This window comes from Tauraco erythrolophus, chromosome 1, assembly GCF_009769465.1.
Source record: "Tauraco erythrolophus isolate bTauEry1 chromosome 1, bTauEry1.pri, whole genome shotgun sequence".
Classification (NCBI taxonomy): Eukaryota; Metazoa; Chordata; class Aves; order Musophagiformes; family Musophagidae; genus Tauraco; species Tauraco erythrolophus.
Genome location: NC_141465.1, coordinates 62369775 through 62396925, shown reverse-complemented (window position 1 = coordinate 62396925; position 27151 = coordinate 62369775). Strand labels below are relative to the sequence as shown.

The following is a 27151-nucleotide window of genomic DNA, read 5'->3' as shown; positions in this document are numbered from 1 at the left end:
GTAGTCATTTTGTTTTAGCTATGTTGTCTGCAGACACAGGGACAAGATTTGTACACAGAGGTAAGACCTTCTGTTTAGACTGACACACTGGTGTAAGTTGAAGAAAAGTGAAAAGCTACCAGGCAGGCCTTGTTTACTTTTCTCTGATTGCATCAGATGGTGTAAGTAAAACGGTACCTGGAAAGCTTGTCTTGCCCCTAGAGACTGTGGGCCTCAAAAATGGAGTTTAATCTTGAATTTAGGAATATGGGTGAACAGGCTCAGAATCCTGTGTAAATCTAGTCTGTCGTGGTGCCACAGCCCCGTTTGTTATACTGTTACGCCATCAAATTATTGCCATGCAACGGGCTTTTATGACACGTTAGCTAGCAAAGGTCTAGGAAAGTATTTAGGTTTTCTTCTCAGCTATGCCAGTGAATGAGTGATGCAAGTAAGTTGAACTATAGCTATTTATTACCATTCAGACTGCAGAAATATGTTAGATACTACAGTTTCTTAATGTAAGTAGTTTTGCTGACAGTGACTTTCATCTTTTTCCATGAGTTCAAAAGTTTACTGGTACCACTTAAGCAAGCTGTAGGCTTATTCTCAAAGCATCATTGCTCCTGATGTTTCACAGTAGTTAAGATGAATCATTGCTAGTATGTTTAAATACGTAGAGCCCTTACCGCATTGATTGCAGGACTCTGGTTAACAGTATATTTAGTTTTCAGAAATGTTGAGATGAAATTTATCAAAGGCAGCAAATTAACTAGTGCTTGGTAAAATACGTGTTTTTTTTTCTGAAGATTGTCGCATTTTTATTACATTGTACTAGCAGGAGTTGGAAATACTCTGGGCTGCTTTAGCACTTTAAATGTTCCTGAGCTATTTGCTCTGTAACTAAATGTGCCACATTAACACCAATTACGTTTTGTAGATTCAGGCAAACTCAGACCTGGTGTAATCAGTCAGTGCTGCGAATTTGCTTGGAAATTTTGCTGAGATACAGAAGAAGCAGTGAAAATACTTTCGATTGAGTTATCTCTGCAGACAGTTATTTTGGGCATTCTACCTTTCAGATTCCAATCCCCAAGTCAGGCTGAAGTGGTGCAAGTCTCCTTCCTGGAATTATGGTGAAATAAGACTGCTTCGGCTGTTGGGCTCAAGTCGTTAGGTTGGGCCCTGTTTATGACTGGGTGTACTCAGAGCTCGTGTCTTTTACGTGTCTCAGCTGTGAGTTACAGTATTACCACAAGAGTTCCTCTCAGCATCTTAAACCTGTTACCTGATTTTTGGGAGTTTTCTCCTATGTTTATTTAATTTCAAGTTATTTTTGTTGTGGCCTTAAAAATCCCCTCTGGGCCACTGAATCTTATAGTAATCAAATAATGGAAAGTGTTTCAAAGTAAACTATCTTATCCTATGATCCTTTTGGCTCCTGATGCTGTTAAAGCTTCAGAAAAGAGAACTTCTGTGAAACCAAAGGCATTACCAGAAACCTTCATTATCTGGGTGAATTATTCTTAACTTCTTATACTGGATGCCAAACAGACCAGCTGATAGAAGCACTAGCTTTTCTGAGCTGATCAGGAGGGCTCTGGACCGAGGAAACACAAGACTGTCAGTATCCTCTTGCTTTGCTCATTCAGTGGGTAGTCCCACTGAAAACTTTGTAAATAATGTGAACAGGATGCGATCCCAAATTAGCACTTTTTAAAATTAAAGACCATTTCTAAAGCACTGTATAAGGCTTTGCACTTTTGCAGGCATCTCAACCATTTATTTGCATTGATAGAAAATACTCCTATAGATAGTTGTTTTTTTCTTAACTAAAAGATGGCTTAGAAACATTTAAAGATAAACTTATGATTCATGGACCAATAAAAGACTGGACTCTTCTGTCACATGGCTGCTCGTCTAGCTCTTTCAAAAGCAGTTTTTAAATACCTTGAGTCAGCATAAGCAAAGCAATTTACACTTTGCCCATGTGATACACGATTCCTCGAATGGGCTGGAGTGCGTTTAGTCTTTGGCAAAATTGAACAACTGTGTAACATTTTTCCTTCACTTTTTTTTCCAAGTATGTTATCATTTCAGTAATCTATGGTTTTTGTTGGAAATATTTGCTCCAGATGAAGTATTGTAGTAATTTGTAGTTTGCTTCCAATGTTTCGGAGGGGGAAACAAATCTCTTTAAACCTTGCTCCCCTGAAATAAATTAGCCTTAGGTTCTACATTTGTTCTTACTGGGAAGGATGTATTCTGAAAAAGCTAAAGCAAGTAACTGTAGCAGAAAGGGGGGAAAAAACCCCTTATGTTCTTAAATCATCTTTACAATCACCAGCATAGTGCTGAAAGGCTATTAAACAACTGGTGTTTTCAGGCTCGCATCAATTGCTGATGTAAAACACACCCCGCACAGACCTGATGAATTAGTCTCGGAGAGTGTCACTTTGCCGAGCTTAGTGGTCTCTTAAGGGTTTTGCTGATCTCCGCTGTAAACAGCGAGCAGCTAGAACTTGAAGTAGCTTAATTTTGGGAATGACGTAACCTTCTTGGAAGGGGACAAACTTTTGCTATCTCTGAAGGGAAGGCACACAGGCCCTGCGTCCTTCGTTGATTTCAATGGTAAAGCAGCACAGGGCACTAAATGTGAAGCATTTTCACTGTTGAACTGAAGTGGGTGATGAGCGGTGCCAGGGTTCCTGTCAGGGAAGAGGTGTACAGTTAGGCTGCAGCTGCCTGCAGGACGGGAGCTCATGCTGTTAGCCAGGGTGGAAGCAGGTCCTGCCTGGAATCCGTCACATTCCGTGGATCAGCAGTTCAGTGCTTTCCTTGTTAGAAGGGGAACGTTGCTCAGTGTCTGCTGAGAGGGGAACATGGTTCTCTTCAAGCCTTAACAGTGGCTGAAACACACAGTACTGTAAGATGCACTGCCAGCATATTTGGTATTTTAAGATAAATATAGTTTTTCCTTACAGATCAAATTCTAATATTGAAATATTAAGTCTTATTTTAACCAGTTTACTCTTGCATTGTTTTGGAAGCTGAATCCTAGTGCTCATGTTTCATACTGAACACTCTGCTTTGTAAAGTTGTCATCTTCATTTTCCAGAAGGTGGTATTGTTTGTGATGGTCAGTTTATAGTCCTGCCTTATGGACTTTACAGCTGCAGACAGTGCCCCGAGCCCACCCTCGTAGCCAAACTGAACTTGTACTTTCCTTCCATGTTCATCAACCTGCCACTCATAATGGCGGATGGAATAATACCCACTGGACTTCTAGAGACTGGGATTAAAAACTTGCTGCTATATTTGGAAACCTGATATGGGTCATGTTAATTGTGCCTTTCATCACTGTTTCTTCTGTGTGCCAGAGTTGTCCATGTATATTTGAAGTAGTCATGAAAATACATCGATTCTCAAGTTCTTTCATGAAAGGAGGGGACTATCTATAGAGAGTTGTTGCTTTACCATTGCAACACTATCAAGAATCCCTACTTTCACCCAGTCCCAAGGCAAGGTATTCCAATATTATTCTTAAATAAAACTGCTTTTTGGTGTCACCTAAAACATAAAGTAACATAAAGGTGTCTCATAAAGTAGAGCAGTAAGAGTTATGCTAAACAGACTTGTTGCAGTTTAAATTTAAGCTACAGAGGCGTACAAGTAACTTGTTTTTAGGAATGTACTGCAAAAGTATTTGAACAAAACTGCTAACGTGTTTACTGTTGTAAATATTTTAATAAAAAAAAGGACACTTCAAACTTTTTTACAATTATCTACAATAAAGAGAAATTTACAACCATTTACAAAATGTTCTTAAGTTTTTCTTTACTGTCAAGACAGCTAAGATAAAAACAAAATAAGCATTAGATACATGAAGTCCTGGTTTTATTTCACTCTGTATTTATAAAAGGAACAAAGCATCTTGGTGAAGTTCCATCCACATGCTAATGAGATCAAATAGAGCAGGATGAGAAGTGCAAACGGATACAAGAGAATAGCTGTGTTCTTCAGAAAGGGCAGCGCTGAAACAGAAGCAACAAGGAAGCAAATATGAAGCCGTGCTCTTTCAAAAAAGGTGCTTCATGCCGAATGGCCTCGGGGAAAGACAGCAAGAAAAAAACAGTAGTGCTCCGCCAGCCTTCTGAGAAGGGCAGGTTTGGAATCGCAGCCCTACTCGTCCTACCGTTGTCACCGATTAAAGAGTACTTGGGTTAACTGCTGTAGGTTACACCCTGGGAAACTGTTTTATCTGAAAGTACAGTCTTAAACTCACTACAGAATTTTTACCCAGTGCAAACATTTTGAAGTGGATTTACAGAGGAACAAGAAAAACAAGTTGTGATGGTACAGGTCTAGTACAGGAAGGGAAGTTGCTATAGTGAACAGTATAAATTTTTTGGTTAAGATGTCCATCCAGTTGGAAACATGGATTGGATTGGAAAATTTTTATCAGATTTATTTTACCATGAAGAAAGAATTACTTCAGCTGCCAGCTGAGCCTCTGCTTTACAAATTAATAGACTAAGACCAAATTACTAGACTAAAATCATGCTCGTTTTTAGTCAGACAGAAAAGAAGTTGCTGTTACTTACCACTGTATCCTAGGAATGTCACGTAGATGTAATAGCCGATTGCAATCAGCCATAATGTATTCCCAACAAAATACCCAATGACAGAATCGGATATGATGACATCTGAAAGAGACAACTACTCTCAGCTGTTTTGACAGAGCATGATTTTGAAGCCAAGAACACAAAATATTCTACTTACAGTTGATGAAAAACAGCTGGATAAAATGCAAAATGACTAGAAGTGGATAGAAGGCATTCAGGTGAACATCAAAGGCGTATCCCCACTCCACATCGTAGTCTCTGTTCTGCTGCTTCACCAGGTACTTATTAGAAATGAACCTACATGAAAAGACATTTGAGAATGTTGTTAACCTAAATCCATACAGCTGACTGACAAAACGTTGATTTGAGACAGTAAACCGTGTCTGATCCTAACTCTGGACCCTGACAAAGTTTCTGCTATCTGAGAGAAAGATATGCAAGAATTATGCAGACCAGACTATCGTTTTTGTTAAGACTACAATTAACATTCCTTGCATTCAGGAGGCCGCTGAAATACACTGCAGGTAATACGGCACTAGAGCTTTTTTTTTTCAATATAGATCAGTGACTAGATGATGCTTTGAGGTCCCTTCCAATCCCTAACATTCTGTGATTCTGTGATCAGTGCTACAATTTATCAATGCAGTTACAAGTTCTCAGGCAGCGTGCCACCCTTGTACACACAGATGACTTTGGAAAAGTGCTCACAGGTTATCCCTTCACACATGCGTTACCTCACACAGAGATGGTTTATGTCATCTCTACAGACACGGCACACTTCAAGGAGAGAAGAGGGCAGGCCAGTGCTCTTAAGATGAGTCCATTCATCTTTGTGAAAAGAAGCGCTAACAGAACACACGCCACCCATTGTTACAGCTATGGAACGAGCCTCCAGACCTTGTTCTCTTCAGCTGGAGTTCTGCTGTCCTCAGAAAATTGAACCCATTTAGAAGAAGTCAGTACATGCTCAGAAACAAGAAGACACCAGAGCTTTCACAGTAGCTTTCTGTGACATATTCTTCGTGCTAGGGGCAGGGTCAGAAGGGCAGAGCCTGGGTGCAAGGTGAAACGAGGCCAGAAGGGGTTTAGACTCATTAGGAATGAGGGAAACTTTTGAAAAAAAAGGTGAGCCTGCACTGGAAGAAGGGACTTGAACCAAACTGGAGCCAGGTGACTGGTATTTAGGCCTGTAGGAAGCTGACTAAAGGACAAAGGAAAACCAGCAGATGCTCAAGTCTTTCTTGTTCAGGAAACTGCATCCCAAGTCACGAATTGCTGGAGGATGGGAGGAAGCTTACTATATGCTCTTCCCCAAGCGTTTTATGGGCTGTCCCAGACAGGAGAGTAGGTCAGATGGATCTTTCATCTATCAGCTACAGTTCTTGTATGGACCTCATCCTGAATTTTGCAATTACACGCAGGAGTTCACGAGGTCACTATTCGAAAGTGACTAATCTATTCTTTTTCTGATTGGCATCAATTTAAGACATCAGCTCCACTACTAAGAACTCCTTTAAGTGCCCTTGCTTCCTTGTAAGTTTTCTTTTTCCGGCACTAACATGAAAAAGTTCTTGGTAAAATAAATATTTTCTTTGGTGCCCTCCCCTTGCCACAGTGCAGAAATAGTGACTTCCTGTTGGTTCATGGTTCCCTTGCTGGTGCAGGACACGTCTATAATGTGCTGAGTCCTGGGTTATAAACTGACTCGCTGCTGCCTCTCCCCTTCTGTAAGTCTCTCGACAAGACTGGCAGCGACTCCCACCAAAGCAACTAAGCCAACATGTATGCAACAGAACAGACATTGCTTGTAGCAGAAAGAGCTAAACTCTTCAGCAACAGGTGTAGGTCAATTGTATATTGCCAGACTTGAACACAGTCATCCTCGGGCTTACTTTAGTTGAGCTGTTCAACCAAAACAAGAATTGGTTTTGATCACCAAATTTTTGATTTGGAATTATTGCTGAAGACCAACCAGCTCAAGAAGAAAGAAATCAAGCTGAAATGTTCATCGTAATACAGACTTCCTGAACATGCATCTTCTGCAGGAAATAGTGAAGAAAAGGATGTGTTCTTTTTTAGAGCAACATTTTGAAACGATTACAACAGCACAAAACCTATAGTCAATACATACTTTAGAATTTTGGCCCAAACAGAGAACCAAGCGTCTTGCAAACGGCAGAGGGCTACGGGTGTCCCAATAGCAATACTGAGCTCAGTTTCAGACATCACTACTTACCACATTAGAGTTGCAATTAGGAGGCCAACGCCTACGCAGTCTATGAAGACAACCCAAAGTAGCAGCTTTATTGTTTCAAAAAACCCCATGTCCAGCACAAATCCAAATCCTATAGTAGACACTGAAAGGAGAAAAAGATATTAAAGTTAGCGATGGAAAAGAAAGCATAAGATCTTAAACTGGTACAATTTTTTGAGTACACTCTTATGAAAGCTCCATTTTCCTCATTATTTTCCTCCCCAAGATTTTCAGTCCAACAGCTCATTTCTTCCACCAAATACTAGGTATAATGCAATTTATTCATGTACAATCCCTTTCACAGACTGGAGAACAGTCATCCGTACTTGGGCTTAATGATATAACAGCAAATTGTATTGGTCCTCCCCCAACATTTTTTTAAAAATTCACACAATTCTACAATAGAATAGAATATTCTTTGGTTTATAAAAGCTCCTTGTTTACTCAAACCATGTGTGTAGTGATACTTTTATTTCAGAGTTAACAGTTTTGATATTTCCAACTGCAATGGGCTACGTTAACAGAAGATAACTGGGAAAATACTTATTGCATTTGCAATACAGTCTAAAAATTATATAAGAAACTTTGTTTATAACTTAATTCTGCAATATCCAGAATTTCACTACAGCTTTCATTGTAAAAACAGTATTTTATGCATAACATTCAGATAAACCAAATGTTCAGTATTTTTTAAGTAAAGCATTACTGTGTGACATGGGGTTTTATTACTGTCTGCAAAGTTACACGGACCTACATAGCTCGAAACTCAATAGAAAATGAGTTGCAACAGAGAGATGAATTCAAGGCTACATAGTATTAGTTACACCCTCTGTTTTCTAATTCCCACCTTAACTTCCAAAAGGTTGGGCCATTTTCTTCTATTCTACTTTGATGAAAAGAAAATCCATATGGATTGGTTCTTTTTTTGCACGTGTGTGTGATTAGGAGGGCCATGAACGTTCATCACTAAACTTCCCTTCCCTTTCTTTTATGCTGCCTATTTCCCTGCACTCACCGCAGAGCCAGATACTGAGAAGCACTAAGAAAGCAGGATCATCTCTTGCCCATTGGTCCTTTGTCTGTTTTCTGTAGTGAAAGTTCCTATAAACCCTCTGTGGTGACGTGAAGAGGTAAAGCATTTGCCAAAGTGCAAACTCAAAGTCCATCTGCCGGAAGTGGAAGAGCCTCCGCAGGTACTTGTAGCGCTTCGCTCCAGCCGTGTGCCTCGCAGCATCTCGGGGGCTCAGCGCGCCGTTGCCCTGGCTCCGAGAATTCAGTGAAGTGGTCGGCAGCATTTTGCTAGAGAAGGAATTTCGAAAGACGAGTTTGGTTTTGCACGTAACCAGGGCTAAAAATGACGTCGCGCGACGCGGGCCACGCCTGCGACACTGAAGCCACGAAATCACGGCGCGAGTACGAACTACGACACACACGGGCGCGCCCGGCCCGGCCGGGCCGTCGCTCCGCAGACTGCGGGGAGGCGGCACAAGCAGGAACCTCGGAGCGGGCAGCTCCGCTCCCGGCGCCGCCGCCTGTCCAGCAGCCCCAGGCCGCGGCCCCGCGGGGCTGCGCCCGGCCCCGCGCCTCCTCGCAACCGCGACAACGACTCACGGCGTCAAGGCGCGGCGGGCGTCGCGGCAGGCGCAGACCGGAGCGCGCTGCCAAGGGCCGGGGGAGGATCACCGGCCTCCCCGCTCGCTGCTCAGCCTCCGCCAGCCCAGCACCGCCCGAAGTGGCCCCTCCCCAGCCGCGACCGCCCCCTCCTGCCCCGCAAACAGCCGCCGCCCTCCCGGCGGCACCTGCACCGCACCGCCCCGGTGCTGAGGCGAAGCGCCGAACGCCCCCACCCCCGGCCGCAGGGCTGGCGCCGCCGAGCTCCGCCCGCTCGTCCCCCCGCGCGGGGAGGGTTCGGGGCCTCACCTGCCGCCCCGGCCCGCCGCCGCGCCACCCCGCCTCACCCGGCGGCTCCGCCGCTCGCCCGCCTGCAGCCTTCCGGCAACGTCTGCGGCGCACGCGCTCTCCGCTCCTTCCCGGAGCCGCCCCGCCCCTTCCTCCCCCCGCCGGAAGCGGGAGCGGGGGCCGGCGGCGGGAAGATGGCCGCGGCCGTCGGTGGTCGTAGTGGGGTCTGGGCGGGCCGCAGTGAGGCGTAGAGCCGGCCCTGCCGCCATGCCCAAGTACTACGAGGATAAGGAGGAGGACGGACGGGCCTGCGCGGGGGTGAGGGAGGACCTGCGGCAGTGCCTGCTGGAGAGCCCCTGCGTCCTGCGGGTGAGCAGCGCCGCCGCCGCCGCCCCCCCCCCCCCCACCCCCCGGCAGAGCGTCCCGTAGCCGCTGGCCGCGCCCCGCCCCGCCCCGCCGCTGCTCCCCTCCCCTGAGGGGAGCGCGCCCTGGGGCCCGCTCCCGGCCGTCGGGCAAGGGAGGCCGCTGCCTGAGGCGGACCCCGCCGCTCCCGCGGCTCTCCCGGGTGTGAGGGAAAGCTGCTGCTGCTGCTGCTGCTCCTCAGGCCGGGACCGCGCTGAAGTGCCCGGAGCGCCTCTGGGTGGGGAGCGGCGGCCTCCCGCTGCCGCGAACGAGCCCTCAGGAGAGGAAAACTGTTATTTTGTCTTTTCCAAGCCTGTTAACTGGTGCTTTAAGCACGTTAAGAAATTTCAACTTCGGAAGAAAGTGCAAGTCGCCACACCGTAGCAAAATCCTGAGTAGGCCTTGCCTGAAGTATTTTGATGTCTCTTTTACAAGCTGCAGCACTTTTAAGCCTAATTCTTTATTTTTCATCTAACAGGAAAACAAAAGCCCTAAACAATGTTTGAGGGAAGGGCACTGTAGGAGTTTGCAAATGACATTTTTTGCATGCAAACGATCAGTGGTAAGTGTTTTTGGTGTATTTTCTTCTGCTGGTGGCCTGGCTGCTTTCTGTCCTTTTCCCTGCTTTCTGAAGAAATCCACTTAACCGCTTTAATTCAATAAAACTGGTGTCGTTAAGCAGAACAGGTCTTGCCTTTGAATTCCATTTAAAATATGGATGTTGTATGCTATTCTCATGAAGAAAAACTTGTAGAGTGTGAACAAAATAGAAAAAAAAGCTTATTTAAATTGAATTAGGGTTAGCATGTGACACATGAATGAGGTAGGTTATGTTTATTCATTTATTTATTTTAGTAAAGCTTTGGTTTAAACAATGTTAGTAGATGAAGTAGTGGTAAGATAAGATATTGACAAGCTAATTTTTGTCTATGAACAAAGAACATTTAAGTGAAAAGAATGTCCTACTGAAGGAGATTTCCATGGTTGAAACAGGCTCTTGCAACCATTAATTTTCTTGAAGGGCTTGAATTCATGATGAAGAACAGTTTCAAGTTTTTTATTTAGTGCGCTATCAAGTATGGTAGTGAGAAGGCAGCTGTAAAAATGTAATTAGATAAAATTTCCCCAATTTTGATAGGAGTTCCTTGTCTATAAACATCTGGCTTGTGTTTCCATAACACTTAAAAATAGTTAAGGTGTGACAAAGATGGTATTAAAACTGTTTAAGCATGAGTAGTGCGAAGCTCATTTTTATTTCTAGCCGATGTGATACATAATGAAGAATGCAGCTGAAACCGTACCTAAAATTTTTCTTCCGTTCTGTACTTTTGCTTAAGTCGTAGCAGCTTTTCGTACCTCTTCTATATGGACTGCATTAATCCATTAAGTGGCAGATTATTATTTCTGTAGACAGGAAAAAAATGCTATGTATTTAACGCTTGAAATACCTGTTTGATACTACAATAGCAGCATATATGTCTCCAGGTGGTGGGCCTGTGTTTCTGTCTGTAGATCGTTAAGGGAGCCTGATGAAACTTAAGTTTCATGCTGGAAGTGGCCTGGCTCTTACATGATTCTACTTAACTGCTCTAAATTCTAAGGCTGAAGAATGACATTTTTCTTAGCTTGTTAGCTCCATAAATTTCAGTAATTGTGCTCTGCCAAATTTGTTATTTGATAGAATAGTGAGGCTGAAAGAATATTTAAAACCACGTTAGACGCTAAATACAGATATAATTTACAATATGCTAAAATCATTAGAGGTTTTGCCTCGATGCTGTTTTCTTTGTAAGGAAATACTGTCTCTTATCAGAAGATTAAACTTTATTACACTTAGATATTAAATTAAGAATAAGGTTCAGAGTGGAAGCTGCTTGGTTAGTGGACAAGGTATGCCATCTTGCAGTTTCGTTTGTTACAAATTTTGCTGCAGTTCTGAGTTCTGAAAGAGGGTTAGTTAAGGGAGGTAGAAGATATCCTCAATCTAATATATGAATGTGGCTGAGTTGCAATCTGTAACTGCCATCTTCAAGATGAATTATCTAAATTCAGAAGAATTCTCTTAAGATCAAAGTGTATTTTTTTTCTGCTGCACTGGGAAAGAACTTGCAACTTAGTTTCAGTAAGTGGTGTACCTTAGCTGTTATTTTAGCTTTACTGCCATTTTTTGCCTTCTGTTAAATGCCTTTTTGTAACTGGGAAGAAACTTGCAGATTTTACAAGCTGAATATTATTTCGGTTTTTACTAATACCTTTTTTCAGACACTTGCTGTGTTTAAGTTGTCCCTGTCTCACTGACATTTGCAGTGACTCTTGCTTGAACTCAATCTGAATTTTTCTCCTTCAGCTTGTAAGATAACTTTGGAAAAACAGATCTAAATAGATCTGCGTTATGTTATTTTCATGTGTTCCTTGCCATCCTGCTATGCTATTCTGTCATTTGTGTTGTTACACTATTTCAGGATGCACAGGATGCTTATCAGATAATTTTAATTTTGTGTGAGATTAAGATAACACAATGTCTGCCTTGGAAGAACCGTATGATTTGTTGGCTACATCACTCATTTTCTTTACAGTGACTTCTGCTTTATTGTGTGCTTTCTTCTGATTCTGAAGTATTTCTTTTGCAATATGTGTATTTTTAATATACTGACTTCAATTTTCAGTTGGATACCAGAGCAAGATTCAGAGGAAGGAAGGGATACTGAAGTCCTCGTGAAGAGACCCAGCTATGGGCAATCAGAGTTCATCAGCACTTTAAGCAAAACAGAGACTAAAGTAAGATGATTGTATCTGCTGCATCCTTTCATGCAGTGTTTTCATGGAAGGAATCTACTTCTGAGTGTTCTGAAAGATAGACCTGAATGTGCATTTAAATGTTAAAAAGGCGGCAAGCATAAAACTGCCAAGTTCTGGACAAAAATAGGTACTTGTCACGCGCTGGCAACAATACGTGTAAAATCCAAAATAAGCTGCAGAAGTTATTGTTCTGTTTTGAAGTGAAGTTGTCTTTTCTGGTTTTACTAATTCTGATCATGTTTTACTGTTACAAATAATACAAGATGTGGAACTGGGAGTTCAGTTGACTGGTATCCCAGAGGATACCTCAGTATAGCACTGTTTCCAGAAATGATGAGCTAGCCAAGGCTGTGATATGTATGTGCTAGCTGCTCCCTCCCTACTGGGTTTGTCACTCAATAACAGTGAGTTATCATGGCAATGGTTTTGCAGTGCCGCATATGCAAAGATGGCATCTCTTTCCTCTGCCTACAGACTCTTTTTAATATGATGATTGATGTATGTGGTTATTAGCACAATCTATTCTTGTGGAACAACTAGATTAAAATTTGGTTACTGTAAATTAAAGGATGTCTGATTTATTTTTCAGTCTTCTCATTGTATTGTCACAAGTACAAAAGAACTATAGTTCATTCTAGTCAATGACTTGAAAACTGTATACCAGGATGTAGCTAAATATTTATCTTTGGATGAGGGTGGAGAGGATTCCTCAGGCCAACAGTTAAGGAGACCGTGGCTGCTATTACTGTGTTCTAGAAGTATTTACAACAGTATTTGAGTTCCTCTGAGATGACCTTGGATGATCCTTCTGCATGATTTTCCAAGCAAGTCTATAAATACTAATGCAAACATACGTACAAACAAGGGATGATGATCTGGACTTTATTGTGTTTGTAGGAAGTTGTGCTTCACACATGCACTTTGTACTTTGTAAGCATTTTTCTTGTTTTCACTTTGTCACTTCTCTCTAAATTCATTGGTTCACCTTTATGGGTGTAAAATATTCAAACTACCATTCATATTAATTTAAATTGTAACTAGTTTCTGCAGTATACTTGTTAAAACTTGCTCTTCCTTTAGGGTTTTTTTTTGTGCTTAAGTCAAATTTTATGTAGTTTCATAAGTTATAAAACAGCTGCAGTGAAAAAGCAAAGAATTTAATAGAGGAAAATACTATTTTGCTTTCCTTTGATGAGGGATGACTGTGGCAGATCTGTCTGAAGTATGACTGTTCATGGAGACACAGATTACATCTATCGGTTAGTCTCTCTTGCCCCACTCTGGTAAGGAAGTGGGACTTATGGAGGTAACAAGCATTAAATAGTGCTTAAACCATGGCTGTGGCCAGTAGTTGCTGGTTCTGTTTAAGAACTTATTTCTGAAGAATATATCTTTTTCCTTCCTTCAGTGTCTCTTGTCTCCCTCCCTGCCTTTTGAAGCCTTTAAGAAATAAATGGTAATGTAACTCTTACATGTGGAAGCTGAAATAACTTCAGACAAGCTGATTAGAAGCAAGATTAGGAAAGAGTGAGAGGGGAGAGAGTCATAGTAACTTATTTTCTTGGCTAAAGCTTATAGCCATGTGGCTGATTTACATGGAGTCGGAACAGATGCATGCAACACTTACTGTTTGCAAAATTGATGACTTCAGTGAATGAGTGCATGTTGATTATTTAATGTCTTAAGCAACTGCTCTCTGATCAAAGTATGTTTATATTTCTTGTATGTCTAGGATTTTATTTTTGTAGTCATAAATCAGTGTTGATTTCACATTTTCATATTCTGCTGATCATGTGAAAACTAGTTCATTTGCTGAAGTGCCATAAACATACTTTGTTTTCCACAACCTAGTTACCATATTATCTCTTTACGTGTACTAAAATGATAAATTGAAGTGATGTCTATAAGCGTATTCTTAACTTAGCACTCTAATTTCAAAGTATTACTCACAAGCCTTCTCCATTGGTAAAAAAGAAATTTAAAAAAGGAGTAAAAATAGATTTAAAGCCACTTGGCAAGTAATTAAATGTCAGTTAGAGAGAAGAGTGGGAGTTGTACGCAGTTTTGGTAGTCGAGGACTCTTCCATGGTCTGCCCTGCCACGGGGGACTGTGGCGTTGATGCTTCAGGTGATGCGTTCCTTTCTCAGAAATAATCAGTGAGTCCCACCTAATGGTGTGGCAGAAACTCCTCTTGGAAAGGAGCAGGCAGATAACAGATCATACATAGACAGGTAACTAGTTAAAGTTACTTTTAGTAACTGGCTTGATCCAGTGGAGATCAAGTGTTAAATGCAGTGTTTGCTATTGGGCATTTAAGGATTTAATTAATTAATTTAACAGAATACTTGTGTTATTTGATCCAGTAGAATCTCGTAGTGTCAAAACTTCCTAACGGTTCGCTAGGCTATCAAGGACAGTATAAAAATATGTATAATATGTATCTAAATACTGACTTGCTTGAGAGACTATCATTGTTCAACTCCAGTATTGTGTAACATAATGTCTAAAAATGACTAATTATATAATTGTCTTGGGACTTCGAGCACTGTCCTACTTGAGAGCTATTAATGTTTCTTATGTGAAAAATAATTTGTTTCGTTAATGGAAACCCCGAAGTACTATAAATTTGCTTATATGATTCCAGCTTTTTTCCTCACACACAAAATGTTTTTATTTTAATATATTGATATTTATAATTCTTATGGCTTTTGCTACACCACTGATTTTATTAAAAAATACATATTTCTAGTTTATGGTAGATTTTGCAAGATTGAACTTGTAATGTATTTGAACCTGTGAAATTGGATTACTGAGGACAAAAAGTTGAAATGGCGCCAAAAGTCTCTTACTGGTTTTAGAATCACAAATAGATGGAGTGGTAGTAATTTCTGTTGGATCAGTACAGATTGCAAAAGTCGTTCACTGCTGCTCTAATTTCTCCCATTTGTTTTACATGGTGGCAGAGCCAAAGAGTGCTGAATGCTGTCGAGATTGACCTCACAGACTTGGCTCCGTCAGTGTTACGACCTGTCTGTGTTGTTAACTCCATCCAGTTTCCCCAGTTAACGTGTTTGCTCCGTGGCCCAATCCCGCAAACACGTTTCTATTTACATAGCGGTAAACATATTGCAGAACTCCTCACATGTTTATTATGATAAAAAATGAGCCATAGTCATTTACTCTATTTTGAATATTCTGTAGGTCATTAACTCTGTTCTTTCAAGTTAATATGAAGTGATAAACATATTGTTTAAGCATAATCTGTTTAATGAAGGCCCGTGTGTACATATATTGAAAAGTGAGAGAAAGGGGTTGGTGTTTAACAAGTATACCTGTGTTTATTATTTAAGTTATGCCTCTTAAAAGGAAAGACAAAGCTCTTAAAAAAAAAAAAAAAAAAAAATCACTTTTGAAAGCTTTTCTGCTTCCAGAATTTGTGCATTTGTATTACAAAGAGCTTGATTATTCACTGTTTGGCATAAGAAATTGGTTGTGTATTCTCTCTTCACTTTTAAATTTCTGGGGAGTAGCAGGTTGGATGATGCGCTGTTTTCCAAAGCAAACTTTTAAAATAATGTTATTATTTCAGTGGGTGCCTGGAACAAACTAGACTGACACCTTCTGCTCATAAGAAGAGCACTGAGTGAAATCATCTTCTAAAAATGCAGCCACAGCGTGTAGGTGGTGAGCAGTATCTGTTGTTTAAGCCTTTGGTTGGAAAACTTAGAAATACAGAACTGTAGCAGCTTTGTTGACATGATGAATTTCACAAGTGCTCATGCTGCCTTAGCACTTGATGTGTGGTCATTTAGAATATGTGTGTTTATTCTGACTATGTTATCTCGCTGTCTCAAGCTAAAGAGCATGACAGAGTTTAATTTCCATCATAAACTGTAGTTGACAGAATAGTAACCAGAAACCTTAAGATCCTTTCTCCTTTTTCTTTTTCCAAATGTGCATGCTGGATTGTTTCTCTCTGGCATGTTTTTTTTTTTTCAGATATCTTCAGACCATGATTAACCAGTTATTTCTATAAGTGGCACACTCCATAATGACTTGGCTGACTCTCTGTAGGAAGAAAATGCTGTAAACGTAGAGAGCAGCTTCTTGAAGTAGACTATGCTTTATTTTCAGGATTTACAGTAAGTTGATTAACAACATCCTTAAACGTTGAAAGGAGAAGAAGCAACAAGATTAGCATTTGAATAACTGCTTAATGATATCAGTAGCGGGTGGTATATTTCAAATAATAATGTATTTTAGTAGATAACATTGAAATTATTTTTTATATCAAGCTGAGGTTTGTTTGTCCTGATGAAAGCTTTCATGTGCCATATTGTTTGTTTGCCTGTAGATACTAATGGGCTGCAGTGAAATTGAAGAGAATAATTTCTTAAAGATTTTTAGTAGCAGAGGAAATGATACAAGCAAATCTCTATGACGTAGAACAAGATACCTCAAACTATTTTTTGCAGTATTGCTACTATTACTTTAAAAGGAGCTAAGGAAAAAACAGTGAATATAGAAACTGATTTGTAATTCATAAGTTCCAATGATAAACTGTTCTACTGTAAAATTGTATTGTGTTTTCCGTCATTATCATGAAGGATGAGGAATTCAGAATTTTTCTGTCAATTTATGGCAGGAATTTTTAAGGCTTTTTTGGTGGGGGAAGTTTTGAAGTCTTTCTGGTACGTAGGTCACAGAGGTCTAATATTTCTTAGATACTGCTTGTCTCAGGCTTTTGATTCTGTATCAGCCATACCTCTCTAATGGCTGTAGGAGGATGGTTTCTGGAAATCTGGATGAGAAGAAATCTGTTACTCAATATGCTAACAATGCAATGACCTGTAAGATGAGGGTAAATAGAAACTGATGATCAGTTATCTAAAATTTTGCATTGCTCAGTTATAAGGACAGAAGCTACACAAAGCCCTTTATCAGCTGAGACTGGACATCCACTGAAGTGTCTCTTTCTTCCTGCTTTGTATTAGCAGTTAAGGTAAGTGAGTTTAACACCTTTCATCTAGTCTGACCTCCTGTGAAGGCTAAATTTTTATGCTAGAGAAAGATACCGACTGTTGAAAAAGGCATAAAATGTAATCTATGTCTTCATTCGATTGTACATTTCAGTAGCCAGTAATCGCTCTGTTGAAAGTGCACATCTGTCTTGTGATTAGAATTTTACTTCAGCTTCTACTTAGAGGAAAAGGGGAGGGGATGGCTCTGCGAAAGATGTCAGTAGTATCCTCTATTTTCTTGCTGGGAATGCATTTAAAACTAAAAAACCACTTAGTATTTTTTTGATGAAATGCGTGGATTGACATCCTAAAATCTTGTGTTGCGCTTGTTTTCCTTAGTCCTCTCACAAATTTGTAATCTTTTAAGAAGGAGATAAACTCCTGTTATGGGTTTTTTTCAGGGATCTATATATGGGTAAAATCCCCTCTTCTTTCTTTGTACACTATTGATTGTACTTCCAAGATTTTGTCACAATGTTGAGATCTCATGTTAATTCCTTGTCCGTTATGACCCTGATGCCTTTCTCAGATTCAGCAGTTTTCCAGTTTGCTGTTTTTCCAGTGTTCAAGGTACAGCTTTGTATTCTTTACTGGATGGTATAACCTTAGATTTGACTATAAAAAATCCCAAACAAACAACTAGATTTTGAACAGTATGCTTTTATCACCTGTTCCAAAACTCTTACGTGATGGCCCAGTTCTTTTGTTCACCATAGCGCCAGCATGCCAGCATTTGTGTTGCCCACAAATACAATCAGCAGTCATTTTATACATGCTTCCACATCTTGGAGGAAAACGTTGAATAGTCTTAAACCAACCTGGTAATGGTCCCAGGGCAGCTCACCAGGTACCTCTGCTCAAATACAACTCCCTGCTGACAATTAGGTTTTAAATTTGTTACTTAGGTTTTTTTAATCAAATCTATAATATTGGGGGAAAAAAAAAAAAAAAGAGGTAAATGGAAAAACCTGCCTGCCTGATCCATTCCTGCCCTGCTGGCTTTTCTCTTCTGTTGCCCTGGGTAACTCAGACTGCTGTGCCTACAACTAACATGGTGGTTCTCCACATCCTCCTCCTTCAGTGCTGGTGTAACATAAGCGCCCTTCTGGTCTGTTGAGTTTTAGTGGTTTCAATTTACTGATGCTGAGTGAAGATCAGTAGTAAACACTGTTCTTCCATGATCCTTGGTGGGGAGTTGTCCGAGCCTGCTGTTAAAAGGTTGTATTTTTGTTGATGATGATTAAAACTGTCATCAGCTACAAATAAACTACAAAGTTATGTGCTTCTTAACACTGTCAAGCCCTGTATTAAAATTGAAGGGTGCTATAGAGATGGTGTGTACTTGCTTTCTAGCCTATTCTGGCCAAGCATATTTAATACTTTGATAAGAGTATGGCTTTATGCTTGCATGGTATGGAGAGGAACTCCTACTTTCTGTCTCCTTTTTGTTTAAAAACATGGCGTGGTTCATTAGCTTTGTGCTAAACTATGACCAAAGATAAATATTAAAAATCACGTTTGACTAGGCATTGAAAATACGCTCTTCTCTCGAAGTTCTGTCTGATTTTTTTGAAACGAAGTGCTTGGATCAATCCTGTCACACAGCTAAAAATGAAATTTCACCACTGACAGGTGGAAAGAAAAATGAAAAATTCAAGCTTCATCTCCGGGCTTCTCCATCTGAATTCAGATCATATTGAGGACTTGAGCTGGCAGCTTCCAGTGCTGGGCAACTACAACAGGCAGATTAAAATTCTTACACTAGAATGGCGTTGAGACGGACTCAACTGGTACTTGGCAGCGGTCCTTTGCAGATCATGCACAGTTGGTTGGAGGCATCCTGGCAAGTGTATCTGTCTCACAAATTCCTCACTTCAGCGTGTTTCCTGCGTGCAGGAGCCCCTCTCGTACCTCTTGGGAGTTCCCACAAGGCGGCTTGTGAGTAACATGTCTTCCCCTTTGGCATTTGTGCACCATGTAAAAATAATAGAAGGAGCCAGAGCTGGACTGTGACGTCTTCTTACACTCTTTCAAATTGCACTTCACTCTGAACAGGTTAAATCCCTCACTGATAGCTGCGTGGTAGAGAAATTGGTTAGGAAATGGAGCCCGGACTCCAGCCTTACAAGAGTTTAAACAAATGTAGCTGGTTGAACCACTGTCAAGCAACTTCAAGTGTGGACAATGAATAAGGATGAATGGAGGAAACATGCTGGTGTTTTCATTACAAAAGAAAAAAAAAAAAAATCTGGACTGTTACCTTAAATTATTTGGCCCAAACTTCCTATTTGTGATGTGGGTACTTCTCTGGTCCAGGACGTTTTCTTTCTTGGAATCCGCAATTCCTGGCTGCGGATGGTGATACAAGAGAGAATCCCAGTTTCTGTATTTTTGGATCCTTTGGAGTCGGCGATGACAAAGCACGAAGGAGCAGGCGGCCGGCTCGCAGGCCGGAAGGCAAGCCTCGGCTAACCGGAGGCGTGCTGAAAGCGGGCCTGCGCCAGCCCCGGCGGGAAGGCGACGCCAACCTTGCCGTCGCCGCGCCGCTCGTCCCCGTTATTCGTCCCCGTTTTTGCCTTCCCCACCGGGCGCGGAGCAGCGGGGCCCGGCGGCGTGCGCCACGGGGGGCCGGGCCCAGGGGCGGGGCGGGGCCGCCGCTCCCGGTGCCGTCACGAGCGGGCGGTCGCCAGCCAGCGCGCGTCGGGCCGCTGGGAGTGCGGGGCCGGCGGCTACCGCGGGGCGGTGCCCGGCGAGCCGGGGCTGGGAAGGTGAGCGCGGGGCGCCTGCCGGGGAGCTGCCCCGCCGCGCTGTGAGGAGGGGGCCGGAGGGAGAGGTGCGTCTCCGAAACGGGGGCCAGGCCCGGCGGGTCTCTCACGGCTGAGGCGGAGGCGCCGCTGACAGCTCGGGCGGGGGGGGCGGCACGGCACGGCGCTGCGCTGCGCCGCGGGAGCGTTGGCAGCGCGCGCGAGGGGCGGCCGTCGGGCGGGGGGCAGCGGCGCCGCCCCTCGTCGCCAGCCGCCGCTGAGGGCGGCCCGCTCGCTCGCCCGCCCTTCGTCCCGGGCGTCCGCTGCCGGGCCCCCATCTTGGGGAGGCCCCGGCACCCGGGGTTTGCTTCGTGCCGCCTCGCGGTTTCGGTCGTCGCCGTTGTCATCTGCGGCGCGTTGCTGCGCGTGACGGCGTTATCGGGTACGTTGTTACGCGTTTATCTTTCATTAAGGTTTGTCCTGAGCGTAGGTGAGCCGTGCCGGGCTGCCGCGAGTCAATAAGGGCGTGTAAACAGCTGTTTCGGGAAGAGATGCGAGAGCGAGACATCAAAAAAAAAAAAAAAAAAAGGATGATTTTGCTTTTAATTTCTTATTTAAGAAGATGCTTGAGAGCTGCTGTGCATTCCTATTTCCAGGTGTTTGGGTTTTTTTTTTGAGATCCGTGCTTTTCCATAGCAGCCTGAGTGCTGCTTCGATGGCTCTGTGCCGCGGCGCGGGTTTGCAGCGCAGCGGGCCGGCAGGCCCGGCCGCCCTCGGACCGCCGTGGGGTGCCGCGTTTGTCCGTGCAGTGGTGGGGTGACCCCAGGGCGAGGGGGTGGGCTTGGGACCGCCAGTAGCACTGCGCCCTCCACACCTGCGCGCTTTCGTGCTCCGAAAGCCACGGAAACGCTTGTGTGCACAGGAGGCCCTGTCCTGGGGCGGGATTGTCCCTTCTGCGTTGCCAGCAGGAGTTTGAAAAAGCAAAGACCAGAGAGTCCGTTCGAGATTGTGGTCTGATGGTGCATGGCGCACCTGTGCCCTGCGGTGAGCTCCGCTTTTGCGGCAGCGATGCCATCGTGCAGGGAACAGGAATTGAAGAGCAGAGCTTCGCGAGCAGTGTGCTGAGGAAAGCGATAGGATGTTTAAGAACGTTTAACTTCCCTTAATTCATTCCAGACCAGCTTTTATGATTCCTTTCCCATGTAGAGAAGCCTTAAAAGGAAACATCCTGTGTTTTGTTTGGTGCATATTTCAGATTTTTGCCCATTTATTAAGCTACAATATAGTCGTGAAATGTAGTAGAAACACCTTTGCAGTACTGATGCACCATCATCCGTTTCACATGGCTTTGATGGAGCAGCATAAGAATGAAGTTGTAGCTTTGTCCCAGTGGCGTATGTTTTTTCCCCACACAATGAGCAAAGTCAATGTATGCTGGTCAAAGCTCAGCATGGACTGCATGTGCTGTATAGACTGTAGAGGGGCTTTTGGCTGGGCAGTCAGGCTCTCTGTGTTGACAGTGGCTCTCCATCTGCAGGCCAATATCACTCTATTTTGCAGAAGTCTGTAGTATTGAGCTTGTCTACACTGGCAGTAGGGAGCTATCTGGGAAGGTCTTGGTGGGTTACGTTTTAAGGGACAGCAGAGGCTCTTGTGTGTTTGCATGCCCTCAAACTCTAAAGCAAGGGAGATGAGCTAGCAGAACCCTGTTGTCCTGGAAACAAGATTATTTGTTTTCCCATGAGGAACCACCGTTTGCTAATGCTGTTTTCAAAAGCTCTTAGTTTAAAAACTTTTTTAAAAGGTTTTTCCTGCTTCTGAAGATTTTAACTCGGTGGGCTACCTGGCTTGTAGGAACTCAGAGGGCCCTCACAAGGAGTGCAGTATCTTGCCATTTTTTTCGCAAGTCTCTCTGACTCTCAGTGCAAATATTAGGTGAGAGCAAATGTGGGGGAACATATGTATTTTTTTTGCGGTACTGATGCACCCTCATCGTTTCACGTGGCTTTGGTGGAGCAGCTTGAAATTCGGTGTTCTTAAATCTAGGAAACCTGACACTTGCCAAACTTTGAGGTGGATGTGACCTCTTTTATTCACTGCTCCCTGCTGGCAGTACCAAGTTGTTAGCAAATTGTGATTTCAGTGCTGTTTTCAAGTATCTGTATCTAGGCTGTTTGCGTTTTTCTTGATACGTGACACCTTTGCCCGTGATTTAATTTTTTTTTAATGGGCTAATTTCAACTTATTCTATAGTGGGTGGTAACTTGTAGAGACCTGTGGAGAAAGAAAGATCCCTGCTGAAGCGTGGTAAAGAAGGCATGTGATCTTCAGAGGGTGTTTGGCTCCGTTACTGAAGGCAGTGATCACACCTCTGCAGAAACTTATTTACTTCTGTCTTGCGCTGTCAACTGGACAGAAGACTGTATCCGTGCTGGGGTAGTAGAATTTTCTGGTTTAAAATCTCCGATGTATTGAAGGCTAGATGTCCTCAGCCATCTCTTAGACCTGTTCAAGTCCAGTCTGGTTGCACAGGTGCTATATTAAATGGAAGAAATTCTCCCCATGGAGTGAAATGACTGCTAGGAGAAATGAGTGCTCTTGTTTCCTATATGTTCTGGGGTCCTTAATCTCTGTATTATTGTACTGTAACTAGGAAGGAAAATGAGAAGGCCAAGCATCCCTTTTTGGTTCTTGTTTCCTTGTTAAGATTTAATTCAGGTTTCTGGCATGCGCTTTATGACAGAAAATTTTAATTACCTAATTGAAGGGAACCTACAGGAAGGCTGGGGAGGGACTTTTTACAAGAGTGTCCACTGATAGGACAAGGGGAAATGGGTTTAAGTTGAAGGAGAACAGATTTAGATTAGATCTTAGGAAGAAATTCTTCGGTACGAGGGTGGTAAGACTTTGGAATAAATTGCCCAGAGAAGTTGTGGATGTCCCCTCCCTGGAGGTGTTCAAGGCCAAGATGGACAGAGCCTTGAGTAGCCTGATCTAGTTGAGAGACGTCCCTGCCATGACAGGGAGGTTGGATTAGATGATCTCTAAGGTCCCTTCCAGCCTATGCCATTCTATGATTCTATGAATTGCTAGTACATGAGATATTTTGTAAGAATAAAAGAATACCTCTTGGACCCCCTTTTTAGATTAGTGTTGGAAAAACTTCCTTGTTTCTTGCCTGGATGTGGAGAGCGATCGCCTTGCTTGGAGATGAAGTTTGAAGCCTCTACCTGTTTTCCTTGAGAGATAGGAGATCAAGTAACACAGACAGCATAGCTCAAAGCTCTATCTTATGTACTCTTTGCTTGTCACTTCCCTTCTTGTTTCTTTTCTGACAAACTGAATTTCCTGTCTATTGTTGGATTATCTACCTAAATCTCAAACAGACATCCTTTGCAGAAACATCGTTGGAAAAAATTGTTGACCTTGGAAGAAGAAAGCTTTAGGGTGTATCTGCCTCATCCACATCTGTCAGGCAGATAGGTGTACCCTCAAATGTGTTTAAATCACACCTATTGCTGCGTAACCTAATATGATAAGCCCTTTACTGTAGACAAAGTTGATTCTTCTGGCTTTCAGGTAGAAGGAGAAATTTCCCTCTCCTGCTTCACAGCCACTTCCTGCTGCCACCGCTCTCCTTCGTTTCCCAGGGTCTGTTCTCTGTAGTGATCTACTTCCTGTAAGGGAAGTGTCACCACGGATTGGCAGCCTGCAAGTCAAAACTAAAGAACAACCAGGGCACAGCAGGTTGAGAATGAGGTGTGAATCAGGTGAAGTAAAGGAAATAACAGGGGCATTTGTAAATTAAGGATGTGACTGAGAGGAGGGTGTGTGTCTGGGCTGCACAGAGGAGTGGCAGGGTCATAGCCAGCTTTTGTGGTTTGTAAGGCACACAGTCAGGGAAGTGTGCGCAAGATAATGGAAGGCAAACTCCCAGACTTCCCTTGCAGTTGCTGCTGTGTTTTCCCTATTTCAGAAACTGGGGTTAGTGATGTTGCATCAGCCAGCACGTGTGGACATCGTGCTTCTGCTTCTGTCAGACCATTGAGCCAGCCAGGCAACTTTTCTGTCTCTTGCAGAGGAAAGGGAGGTGCCAGTGCTGCAGAAGTATGTTACCACTTCTTAAAAACAACATTTGGAGGCTGCAATAAAGTGTATTCACTCAGCAAGAACGCTGTCCCTGGACATTTATACTTACACTGAATTTGAATTTCTTGAGTTTATGATATTTTTACCAAATATGTAATACATAGTAAAAAGGGAAATTAAAGTACCAAGGTACGACCTAAGCTAAAACCATCTTGATGACCTGTGAGAAAGTAACATATATTTCCCCCTAATCTCCAGGCAAGATGAGATCTTGATCTTAGGTGAAGGAGACTTTCTGTGCAGCTTATGATATATGACCAAGGATTTCTCTGTGACCGAGGTTTGTGAATGTGTGTCTGTATTCACTTAAAAGTACTCATTGCATTCAGCAGTGAGATACCGCTAAGACGTTGTATGAAATCAGCAGGGTAAGGCATTGATAAAGACATTGACATTCTTGAGCTGTATGTGAAGACCTGGCCCACTCATGGTACTATAACTCCTTTGATGTTCTTCTATTTCTCATGAAGGCCTGCATCTTGTTTGCGTCCTACTGCCCTGCCGTGCTCACAGAGAAGCCTCTTGTGTGAGAGGTGACGCTCTCTAAATACAGCTCCGTTCTTCCAGTTTGTTGCAGACAGAACAGATTTTGTGGAGGAGATAACTGAGCGAGGTGAAAGGGAGTAGCATGGGAAAAAAGGAGCAGGGATATAGAGGAGGAAAATGAAGGGAAAAGAGCAGGGAGGATGAGAAAGTAGATAGCCCATACAGGAAAGAGGAGAGATAGTGGTAGGAAAATGCGTGTTTCTGATCTATGTTTCATAGCCTTTGCTACAACTTTAAAGTTGTAGTTTCTGAAAAAAAACTGAAGGAGTTCTGAACCTGTAGTTCCAGCTGGGATGTGTTTGGGGAGAATGCAAAAGCAGGGTCTAGGCTTTAGGGCTGGGCTTCCCTGGCAGGTGCATCCCGAACCTCAGCATATGGGAAGCGAGCGGGGCTGTGCCACACTGAATGAGAACCTGCAGACGAAGGCCTGGTACAGCGTTTGCGTGTTGCTGACTGCCATTGCTAGATAAGGTGCTTTAAAGAAGCTGGGGTTGTCTGCTCTCACAAGCATGGCTAGTTTTGTCTTGCTGAAGAAAATAATGTTTTACCACCCATCTAAACTTTGGTAAGAACAATTATTCTTTCCACAATATGACTAATTATAGGAAGCATGTACGTACAGATGTTGCAGATCTTTGGAAGCAGCACACCTCAGTTCCTTCAGGCAGTTTATAGCTAAGGTGCCCTTACTGCAGTGGAGCAAACTGTGCAGAATTCTACAAGTAAAACTAGTGCCTGAGAATGCATCTGCACATGCTCAGTCCCTTCCTTTTTTACAACGCTCAGTAGCCCAGACTAACTCTGTGCTCGCGTAGCTTCTTTACCTGGTGGTAGCCTGCCCTGTCACTGGCTTTTCCGTAACTTCCTTCCAGCTGTAGTAGCGTGTACAAGCAAAATTAACTGTGCTTAGGAAGAATTTGATGCCTGGAATTTCACCTTGTGATGAGTCGGACAAGTCTCTAAGGTTGAAAGTATGGCTGACAGTGGAGGCACAGAGGATACTAGATCTGCTGAGAATTTTTTCTTCCACTCATTCTCTGTGGTTAAATGTATTGTGTTGGGAAAAGTGCAGTGCTGGGCTTACTGCTAGGGTTAGGCATCAGATCTTTCTATAATTCCAGGTTGTGTTTGTTTCAAGCCTTAACCCTTGGCAGACTGGAGTGTGGATTCAGGCTTTAGAAGAATTATTCAAGAATTGTCCAATCTTTGAGAGTTATAATAAGACTTTAGAATTAAATTGCTTGTATAGAGTGTCTTAGAAATACTTGCCTGCTTGGAGTCTCCTCTGTTCTTTTTCCAGCTCTTTTTCTACATTTTCTCTGTGATGACTAGTGTTAAGGGAATAATTTTGCATAGTTTGCTAAGCCTGTAATTTTTCATAGTGCTCTTTTGAAAAAAAACTTGTGGGTTTTTTCAATGTTGCTCAGAATAAAGTAGTTATTGATAAACTCTCTAAAAATTTATTTTAATTTTTTTCCCCTTACCCACCTGGATTTCTCTATACATCTTGCTGTATTTTGTCTTGCCACTAACAGTTCTTTTGAACCTGTAGCTACTTTCTACGTTCACTAGGCTGGAAATGACTGCTTCCCGCAGCAGGGCAGGTGGAGCGAAATGTGTGCCTGCGCTTCAGCTACTTTAGTGCAAAGTTCAACAGCTTAATTTAAGCTGTTGGTTTGACATTTCTGAAGAGCATTCACTTGATCTGGTCTGTTGACTTTGCTTGTGAGGCAGCAAACTTGAACAGCAGCATGGTAATATCTTCAGTCGCCAGAGCTACTTGCCGAGCTCTGTGTGCCATTTTTCTGTTATGTTTTTACCACAAAGCAAATATACTTACAAAGCAGTAAGTATTAGTACATTGTTAATTCTGATAGCAATTCTGTGAATATCAGAATTTATTGAACCTTACAGTGTTTGTTTAAAATAGGTGCTTGTGTATTGTCTTGTGGAAGATGCAACATGTAAAATCTGGGATAAGTCTTCATGTCCAGGTCCAGAAGTCTGTAGAGCATTTCTCAGGTGCTTTGTTAGTATGGACGTTGTCTGCACAAGAGAATTATATCATTAGTATCTTATCCCTTCTGGTTTTTATGGGTCACTTTTTTGGGTTCAAAATTGTACAGTGTAACACAGGCAGATATAGCAACAATTAATATATTGGGGCCAATAGATAATAACATGAGCAGAAAAGTCATGTATGTCTAGCCATGTTGAAAAGTCGGTGTTGGAACTGGAAGCTAGGAAGTAGTGTTGTGTGACACTTAACTCTATAAGGACTCACAAACTTGCTCTGCTGTCCAGTTGCATACTTGTAGAAACAAGGACGAACATGGTCCTTGAGGTTTTCTAGTGTAGTGAAGGGTGTCCCTGCCCATGGCAGGGGGTTTGGAACTAGATGATCTTTAAGGTCCCTTCCAACCCTAACATTCTATGATTCTATGATCATAACTTTTGCTCCCAAAGCATGATTGGATCGTCTGTCATCATTTCTGGGATTGGGGAGAGTGTTTGGCACTGTCGGTTCCATGCTGAACGGAAGGCAAAAATGTCCTGCACAAACAAGACTGTTACAGGGATGAAGACAATATTTTAAACCACAGATGACCTACACTGCTTACGGAGTAGCTGTCTTGAAAGAGCAATTCATGTAACCGTAGTTTGGCCTCATGGATTCCACTTGTGATAAATCTTTAGTTAGATGATCTACTTTTCTGTGCTGTATTTAATGG

General features: G+C 42.7%; 3 protein-coding genes across 9 annotated transcripts in view; 2 read left to right on the top strand and 1 right to left on the bottom strand.

The window, feature by feature from the left end:
- Positions 1-1268: 1268 nt before the first annotated feature.
- On the bottom strand, positions 1269-8798 carry UNC50 (unc-50 inner nuclear membrane RNA binding protein). Of its 3 annotated transcripts, none has more exons than XM_086619377.1 (6): positions 8779-8798; positions 7874-8157; positions 6841-6961; positions 4762-4901; positions 4584-4685; positions 1269-2687 (listed from the first exon to the last, which is right to left on the bottom strand). In XM_086619377.1, exons 2-6 carry the CDS (start codon positions 8151-8153, stop codon positions 2629-2631), a joined length of 702 nt encoding a protein of 233 aa, XP_086475503.1. In that variant the 5' UTR covers positions 8154-8157; positions 8779-8798; the 3' UTR covers positions 1269-2628. The 3 variants fall into 3 exon arrangements, with proteins under 3 accessions (XP_086475503.1, XP_086475511.1, XP_086475498.1); XM_086619385.1 differs by having other exon boundaries at positions 2645-2888; XM_086619372.1 differs by lacking the exon at positions 1269-2687 and adding an exon at positions 3860-4013.
- A 139-nt stretch (positions 8799-8937) lies between these two features.
- Positions 8938-15614, top strand: COA5 (cytochrome c oxidase assembly factor 5). 3 transcript variants are annotated; one of them, XR_015222488.1, is made up of 4 exons: positions 8938-9126; positions 9638-9721; positions 11826-11937; positions 15549-15614. XR_015222488.1 is itself a non-coding variant. In XM_086619322.1 (3 exons), exons 1-3 carry the CDS (start codon positions 9025-9027, stop codon positions 11865-11867), a joined length of 228 nt encoding a protein of 75 aa, XP_086475448.1. In that variant the 5' UTR covers positions 8938-9024; the 3' UTR covers positions 11868-11970. The 3 variants fall into 3 exon arrangements, 1 of the variants encoding a protein (XP_086475448.1); XR_015222489.1 differs by lacking the exon at positions 15549-15614 and adding an exon at positions 12715-13293; XM_086619322.1 differs by lacking the exon at positions 15549-15614 and having other exon boundaries at positions 11826-11970.
- A 4175-nt stretch (positions 15615-19789) lies between these two features.
- The window catches only part of INPP4A (inositol polyphosphate-4-phosphatase type I A), a 132843-nt gene continuing 125481 nt past the window's right edge, over positions 19790-27151 (top strand). For all 3 annotated transcript variants that reach the window (XM_086619311.1, XM_086619302.1, XM_086619294.1), the window contains exon 1: positions 19790-19813. The gene's annotated coding sequence lies outside the window, so the exon portion shown is untranslated. The remainder of the gene's footprint in view (positions 19814-27151) is intronic.